The sequence below is a fragment of the Oryza brachyantha genome, chromosome 9 (assembly GCF_000231095.2).
Source record: "Oryza brachyantha chromosome 9, ObraRS2, whole genome shotgun sequence".
Lineage (NCBI taxonomy): Eukaryota > Viridiplantae > Streptophyta > Magnoliopsida > Poales > Poaceae > Oryza > Oryza brachyantha.
In genome coordinates, this window is record NC_023171.2 from 922,956 (window position 1) to 931,713 (window position 8,758).

The following is an 8,758-nucleotide window of genomic DNA, read 5'->3' on the forward strand; positions in this document are numbered from 1 at the left end:
TTTTTTGCCTGCTGTCCTCGATTCCACGTAGGGCCATAATGGTCCTGGGTCCAGGCCCCGATTGGGCCCTAACAGGGAATTTGCCAAGCCTAGTAGCGAGTAATTCACACGATTGCCTGTCAAAATTCAAGAATAAAAATAAAGGATTAATTGGATCATACCATTATAACTTTGTTTGTTTTGAAAAATACCATTACTATATAATAATGCCATTATAATTTTAAAACTATTCAAGATATACCACCGCATACCTCTTCGATACACCGAGAAAATTTTAGAACCAAATTGCGCTCATCTTGTTTCTTTATCCCCTTCTCTCTTTGCTTCCACACCCCGCCACTCACCTTCATGTTGGCACTATCAACCAACCTCGTCTTAGACACGGGCGATGATAGGTCAACATTGACAGCAACTTTGATTTGATTGAAGAAAAAGAAGCAGTAGTAGCTAGATAGTTGAATGCCTTGATCCAGAAAGTGGCTAGATAGTTGGATGCGGAGAGAAGAGAATAAATGAAAAAGACGAGGACAATTTGGTCCAAAAAGTTTTCTACATACATTAAAGGAGTATACAGTATATCTTAGAATGCATCATTCTAATTAGCCGACTAATAAAAATATTTGTCAAAATAAACAAATTTATAATGGTATAAAGGTAATTAACCCTAAAATAAATCGATACAGTTCACCGTAGAGCAATACAAGCTGGAATTGTTAGAACCCTACTCCCTCCTCCTCCCTAGTGTTGTGTTAGTTGTTGGTTTTCCCCCAAAATCAAAAACCCTACTCTTCGGCGGCGGCGGCGGCGGTGGCGGAGGGAGCATGGACCGCCCGGCTGCCGGCGCGTCGTACCAGCGGTTCCCGCGCGTGCGGATCCGCGAGCTCAAGGACGACTACGCCAAGTTCGAGCTCCGCGACACCGACGCCAGCATGGCCAACGCCCTCCGCCGCGTCATGATCGCCGAGGTCCCCACCGTCGCCATCGACCTCGTCGAGATCGAGGTCAACTCCTCCGTTCTCAACGACGAGTTCATCGCCCACCGCCTCGGCCTCATCCCCCTCACCTCCGCCGCCGCCATGGGCATGCGCTTCTCCCGTGACTGCGATGCCTGCGACGGCGACGGCTCCTGCGAGTACTGCTCCGTCGAGTTCCACCTCGCCGCCCGCGCCACCGACTCCGACCAGACGCTCGAGGTCACCTCCAACGACCTCCGCTCCACCGACCCCAAGGTCTGCCCCGTCGACCAGGCCAGGGCATACCAGCACGCCCTTGGCGGAAGCGAACCCTTCGACACTGCTGCTGCTGCAGACCAGAGGCAACTACTACTATCATTCTATATTTTCCTTTTTTCTTCTAACAAAATGGCAACGGGTTTATTCTACTCACAGATGCATGCTCCTAGAGTCCATGCTCTCTGTATTGGTCATCCCTCTGAGATAAAAAGCTTAATCTTTCATAAAATTGTCTTATAGTTGAAAGAAGCAAATAATCACCCCCCCACCCACCCCCCGAAAAAGTCTATTTTTGTGTGAGGTCACTTAAACATGACAATATGGGAATCACAATTTCTCATCTGCTACAACTGTACGTGTCTTGTTAAAACTGATAATGTTATAAAAGAGGGACAGAAAAGATGGGACTTTATGTGGAGAACTTTCAATGTTTGACAGTTTGATATGTGTGTCATAGATGTATCACTGACATGTGACATGTCTTCCCTTCTGTTATAGAATTAGTTGATTATTCTTTTCATTCTGTGTTTTGAAAAAATCAATTACACAAAAGGAAGATTTCTTGGGAGCATTATCCATGAATTTGAGACTGATTATTTATCTGTTGGATACTATTGCAAATTCATTTTATTTAAAAATGTCAAAATGCTGTTAGGCTGACTATATTGTATAACCTTATATGGCTAGTAGAACCTGAAACTTAGCTCTTGATTCTGGATCGGTTCCACTGTCTATCATTTCTCTTCTCAGAGGCTTTTTGTATGAGTACACTGTATTACTTTGTTCAATCGCTTCCATTTTTCGTTCCTATGTGAAGAATTGCGCAAATGCCCCAAAGCTCCGAATTAACACAACTATAACAGTGTTGGGAGATACAGAACATCATATTTTAATTCCATGTGTAGACTGCTGATCATGTTCCATTCTCATATATGGATGGTGCGGAAATACATAATGAATTATCTGTTCTCAAGCTTGTCTTAGTTGGATAAGTGGCATCTGCTAGTTCTTTATTTATCCCATCTTTTCTTAAAAATGCCAGATAAGCTGTAACCATACTCTTTCTGGACAAATATTTACCTGTAATATTTTGGTTCCAGGGGCATACTAATTGTCAAGCTGCGTCGGGGCCAAGAGCTAAGGCTCCGAGCAATTGCTAGGAAGGGAATCGGCAAGGACCATGCGAAGTGGTCCCCTGCTGCTACTGTGACTTTCATGTATGAGCCTGAAATACGTATTAATGAAGAACTCATGGAAACATTAACACTGGACGAAAAACGAAGCTTGGTGGAGAGTAGCCCTACAAAAGTGTTTAACATTGATCCCAACACCCAACAGGTCAGCATGCTCTTCACCTTTTTCTAGTACATTGATAGTTTCTTTTTTCCCTATGGTATCAACATCTAAGCCTTAGAGTTCAACATTAATAGCCATTTTCGATTTCTTAGGTAGTGGTCAATATTTTGTTGCAGTTTTAATGGCATGGTCTATTGTCTTACTATCTATCTGTCACTACCCAGCCTCTAACACTTCTGTTATAGAATGCTTTCATCAGAGTGACAATATCTGTCACTTTAGTATCAATCTCTTGTGGCCTATGAGTTTATATGCTAAGTTGAATGCCTTGGTTTGAGTGCTGAACATATAGGAAATTGTCATGTCCACATTGGGCATTGAATTATGGGAAAAGTATGCATATTCTAATTTTTAATATAAAGCTGTTGAAGATGTGGAGTACAGAATTGTTCTGTTCAATCCTGTTATAACTGACATAATGAAAGATATACACCATAACACAACCACTCTTTTAAGGAAATGATAAGTGTGAATATCATTCAGAACTCAAAAGAGCCCCTTACATTGAAATACACACCCAAAAAGAAAACTCCCTTGCCTACTTTCCTATCTTAAGTCTCCAAAGTAGGGGTGTTGAGGAACATGCCAACAAGTTTTGTCAAACCCAGCGAACAACTGGGTGGCATGCGGGCTCCTCTAGCTTCAAGTGTGCATGCATGTGAAACTTGTAACACTGAGCAGGTCAGGCGATTTAGAAAAAAAAGTTTTTGTTTAGCCCTACTGTTACATAGTGTCAAGACATACCTAATTTCTCAGAGTACTCCCATCCTAAGGTTCCATTGAAGCCTTTGTAATATTATCCTTCTTGGAGGGAATTAACCTCTTACCATCCAAATCACATAGACCTACTGGCATTAAGCAAGAATCCAATTTCTACCACATACTGAATGTGTCATCAACATGTTGCATGTTAAAAGTCAAGTTTATATACTTGTCAATTGAACTTTTATGGTACACCAAAACATCGTGAATCATTCATTGTGCACAAATCCAATGGCTAACATTCATCTTACTTGATATGTGGTAAACTGGCAGTCATTTCATTTTTAGTTTATGGATTCCAATGATTTCATTCCCATAAGGAATAAAGCAATATTTTCTTATTTTGAAATTTAAGTTTGTATTATTGTACATTAGAAAAGCAATAAGTTCCAGATATGCAATAAGTTTCACTACTGACTATTTTTTGTGGGGAAGTATGGATAATATATATATATATTTTTAAAAGATTTCAGTTTACAATGGAAGTTTTGACATTTTTTTGAAAACAATATTTTTTTAAAAATTTTGTTTCACATATTGGAAAAGCTATAGTAATTTTTCATACCAAACTTGCTTTGCAGATTCTACATTTTCATTTAGTTCTTGTAGAAGTTTGCTGTTTCAAAGTGTTTTTTTTCAAATCTTCCGTGTAAAAATACTTGGACTGGTCACTGAACCGTTCAGGTCATCTGGTCTGATTGCCTATCCAGCTGGTTTAACCACAGTCTCAAAACTCTTTATTTAGACAGCATGTTCCCTGTTGGACGTAACCAACTGCTTGGTATGATTGTTATATTTACGTTAAGTATTGTAGAACGTTACCGTTTCCAAGTTTTTTTCCAAATCAAACTTCAGCCTTCCACTGATATATGGATATATTTTCTATGGATGAATGGTGCTTATTTTTTGTATGCTGCATCAGCTGGACCATTCAGGTTCCTGATTCACCAGCCAAGTGGTCTGACTGTGGTCCAACTGGTTTAACCACAGGTTCAAAATTATTTGTTTAGACTGCATGTTACTCATTGGACAATAACCAACTGCTTGGCGTGGTGGCCAATGGAGTGGAACTCCGCCCCATAACCAAAGCGCGAGACCCTGAGTGTGCAATTTTTATGTGTATCATCACACATATATGAGCAATGGGCCTCAGATGAGAAATTGGACATTTAGTCAGCCCATGTTGTCACGAAATGACCTGTCTCAACCAGTTGATTCTCTTCAATTTTTTCTTCGGTGGTCACCTTCAGTTTGGTTTTTAATGGTTGGACCAGTGGTCTGGTCCAGTTTTTCACATTATATGGTGCATACTGTTTTAGAAAGGATAATTATATGCATAATTACATCATGTTTTTGGCAATTATGTGTATCAACGGAAGGAAACAATAGCTCTTTTACTAAGAATAATAAAGCGCGGGTAATTAATATTTAGTATATGAGCAGTTAGATGGAGGCATGGAGAACTGCACAAAAGCTTTTTGATAATCTTAGCAATTTTACTGAGAATCCTAGACTGCCTTATTTTCCTTAGTGGGCCTTCATTTGCCATAAATGGTTTGGATATTTGTTCCTTCACTGTCCTATCTTAAACCATGTTATGGTTCTCAGTGTATTGTTTTTTGAATCTTGACGTGAGAAATATTTCTCAATATTACTCACGCTGTGGACACCACATCAACTCAATATGAACATTATTTAATAATGCTTTGGACATTGTGTTCTCATGTCATATTTCTTGTGCAATCTAAAAAATGATCCCCTGCATGCATCATCTAACTTATAAATTTGAGTTATTGAACCATTGAAATGTGAGCTACTACCTTTAGTTTGATAATTCTTGTCATTTTGGACAATGACATGATCTTCTAAATCCATTTTTGACTGTGAATTTTTATTAAAATATATACAAAAAGCGAACAAATGTTTACTTCTATTAAAATACACCTCCATTCCATATTATAAGACTTTCTGGGTTTGTCTAGATTCATCCATGTATCAATGCATATATTTTGTATATATGTTTAGATTTATTAACACATGAATCTAAATAAGGATAGAAAGTTTTATAATGTGGAATGGAGGGAATACTCTTTATGACTCATCTATACATGTTGTCCTAGTGTTTTCTATCTTAATATTTTAAAAGTTATTAATAGTCAAAGTTTAAAAATTTGACCACATTCTTGTCCAAAACGACAAAAATTATGGAACTGGAGGGAGTATTCACCAACTAGACTTGTTATGGCATAGACTGCTTCCACTACTTGTCTGGCTGACGTGTAGCTCCCAGGGTGGCAGTTGTCTGGCACACAGCAGGAGTCCAACTGGCATCTATGTTATGTTACATTATGCTTTTCTATTTGTTTGTTTATTTAGTTGATATGTAGGGATTTATAATTTATTCAGAAATTATAGTTTGTTACTCCGTACTTGTTAGGTCCTATCCTCTAAATTACATGGCTTGCATTGTGGTGAAAGGTAATCAGACAAGCAAAAACACAAAACGATGAATCCCTGATCCCCAGAAATACACCAGCCCCTGACGGATGCCTTTTACTGCAAGTACATGACTTGTTGCTGTTACTGTGATCGCAAAACAGTGCACGGAATCTGTGAATGTGAGGAATGGGAACTTTGCTGCCCCCTCTCGGGTCCCTAGTGATGGGCTGGATAGGCCAGGCCTCCAAGCAAAGCCCAATACTCTTTCCATTGATTTCACCGCCTCTTTGTTGGACATGTTGGATACTTCCAATCAAGTTGATTGCACATGTTGGGGGCAAGGCACTGATGCACTGTCTATATGACTAGTGCAAGACTAGTCAACTTGATACAATGCATGCACCTATTTCCAACTAAAACATTATTTTATTGGATTTCCTTTGTTTTGTTTGACTGCTAATCATAAATTACTAGTGATGCTTTCCGTAGAAGCTTACTGGCTAGCTTTGGTCTGCTAGTTTTCCCATTTTAACATCAGTGTTTGCCTCTTTAATATACACTAACTGTAGATGTTCTTGAGCCTTTATCTTATAGGTTTGAGCGCAGGAGCTAACAAAGTGTACCCGCTCAAATGCTTCATTCATGATGTCCAATAAGTCCTGTGACTAAAAATGCCAGTTTGATACCTAGGGCTATACCGCACCAGGAATTTCTATTATTACCTCTTTTGGTGTGTTGGCTCCATCCTAAGCTTTCCCCCATATAGATAATTATAAGAAAAGGCACTTGTGGAACTAAAATGTAATATTATTTGCTCTGCCACAAGACGTGTGGTATTATGGTTGCTCAAATTATTTTCATATATTCTGTTCTATTTTTCTCATGCTTGCAAAATTTTAATATATTGTGTCCTGGAATAAGATTCTTCCAATTTGTTGCATGGAACAAATCAGTTATATTGAGCCACTCTGTTTTTCTTTCACTTTAATCAGGTGGTGGTTGAGGATCCAGAGGCATATACATATGACGATGAGGTTATCAAGAAAGCAGATGCCATGGGAAAGCCAGGATTGATAGAGATCAATGCTAAGGAGGACAGCTTTATATTCACTGTAGAAACAACCGGTGCCATCACAGCTTATGATCTGATAATGAACGCTATCACTGTCTTGAGGCAGAAGCTGGATGGTGTTCGTCTACAAGATGATGATGGCGACCTTGGTGAACTTGGTGCCCATCTTGTTGGAGGCTAAACACGGAGCTGCTCGTCTTATGTTACTCCCATCAGTAGGCTTCTCTAACTATCGTGCTAGAGGCAAAACATGATGATTTCTTTGTTTAGACATCTAGTGCCTATAATCTGTACTTGAACTTTGTGTGGACGCACTGGACTAAATTTGATGGGAAATCGACACACAATCCAGCTCATCTCTGGAACAAATGCCCAGCTGCTAGTAATACTGATTGCTGTTCACCTGTGATGTTTTTCTGGGGACTTGCAGTCCGTCGTTTTGATTGGTCTACGGTATACGGCTTCGCTGAGTTGAATGCTCAATGCAATGTGGCGTTTAATGCTGTACATCTCCAGGTTAATTGCTGAATAGTGGTGGTACTAAAGATGGATTGATTGGAGTTAAGTGAGCGTGTTTTGTGCATGTGGATCGGTACCATCTTGCTGGATGTACCGAATGATTTTGTAAGGTTAGTCTCAAATGTATATTTTATGGGAGTGGTACCATATCAGCAAAATTGTTGATTTGACAAGATCATTAAACAAGGGAGTTTTATGATATGAGAAATTTTATCCCCTTAAAACTCATCTGACTCGGTTATCCATTTTACAGTCTTGGTAATTGTACCATAAACTATGTATTGAGACTAATCCAATGTAATTGGATTTAACGTTGGATCCTTCCAGCTACTTGCATACTTGTGTAGTCCAAGTACCTGATTATGTATGGTGCTGGCAAGAGAAAACAAGGTCATTAACCATCATCTCATGTGATCCAAAATTGCAGTAAAATCCTTGGTATATAAACACAAGAGATGTGGCTGAAAAAAAATGCAAACCTTTGAAATGCTAATAATACTGTTGGCTTTGGATGCTAAGAAAATTGTACTGGGGTTTCTGATGAGTGACCATATTGGCAGCATAACCTGGTACTGGTAGGCGAAAAACCAACAATGGTTGGTGAGCTGTGACTGTTTGCTCGTAAAAAGTTCATCGGTTCTTGAGCCTCGTTTTGTTGTCCGTTTACTGCCTTTCTCCTCCCTTTTTTAGGTCTTTTGTAGGTTTCCTATAAGTGTGTACAATATGTTTGTACGAAGGACCGTGTCAAATCGGCTTCCAAATTTCACGAGGGATGTTTTGCAGGTTTACTTGCATTGGTTTCGCCGTCTCCCGACGAAAGCATGTGAAAACGGAGTATCGCCGTGTAGTCTCGGGATGGTAACTACGTGCTTATTCACGATCCAGTTTAATCCTTATATATTTTTACCTCAAAAATCTATAAAATTTTACTTTACCTTTTAAAATCCAACCCTTAAATATTTAAGTAAGAAAGTCGGGCCCATTGCCAACCCTAGGTGTAAAGCATAGACAGTAATATGTGATTCTTCTTATGCTCCTTTTTCAGTGAAATAAGACGAATAATATTACGTCCGTTCCAAAATATATATGGTTTTTTGGGTACATACTTAGATATACTGGTGCAGTAGATTTATATCCTAGAAATGTTTATATTTTGAAATGGATGGATTTGGTTTTTTAGATTGTACCATTTGACACATGATTTTCAGTAGTTCATGTATCTTAAATTCCCTATAGAATTATAGGGAATTATACATCTGATTAACCACGTTATTTAGCAACAAAACACGGGTTCTCTGGACATCCCTAGATTATTTTTGCACTACCGCATAGTAGAAGTTAAAACAATGTAAACAGATTACTAAACCCCAGGTTCAAG

At 39.0% G+C, this 8,758-nt stretch overlaps 1 protein-coding gene across 1 annotated transcript; it reads left to right on the top strand.

The window, feature by feature from the left end:
• Positions 1-711: 711 nt before the first annotated feature.
• Positions 712-7,265, top strand: LOC102699893 (DNA-directed RNA polymerases II, IV and V subunit 3-like). The gene is made up of 3 exons (XM_006660356.3): positions 712-1,315; positions 2,333-2,570; positions 6,782-7,265. Exons 1-3 carry the CDS (start codon positions 822-824, stop codon positions 7,040-7,042), a joined length of 993 nt encoding a protein of 330 aa, XP_006660419.1. The 5' UTR covers positions 712-821; the 3' UTR covers positions 7,043-7,265.
• The last annotated feature ends 1,493 nt before the right edge of the window (positions 7,266-8,758 follow it).

What these genes read in the sequence shown, in the direction of transcription:
- LOC102699893 (XM_006660356.3), top strand. Translation starts at nt 822, where the DNA reads ATGGACCGCCCGGCTGCCGGCGCGTCGTACCAGCGGTTCCCGCGCGTG. An exon ending in GCTGCTGCTGCAGACCAGAG is followed by an intron (nt 1,316 to 2,332) that starts GCAACTACTACT and finishes TTTTGGTTCCAG; the next exon opens with GGGCATACTAATTGTCAAGC. An exon ending in TTGATCCCAACACCCAACAG is followed by an intron (nt 2,571 to 6,781) that starts GTCAGCATGCTC and finishes CACTTTAATCAG; the next exon opens with GTGGTGGTTGAGGATCCAGA.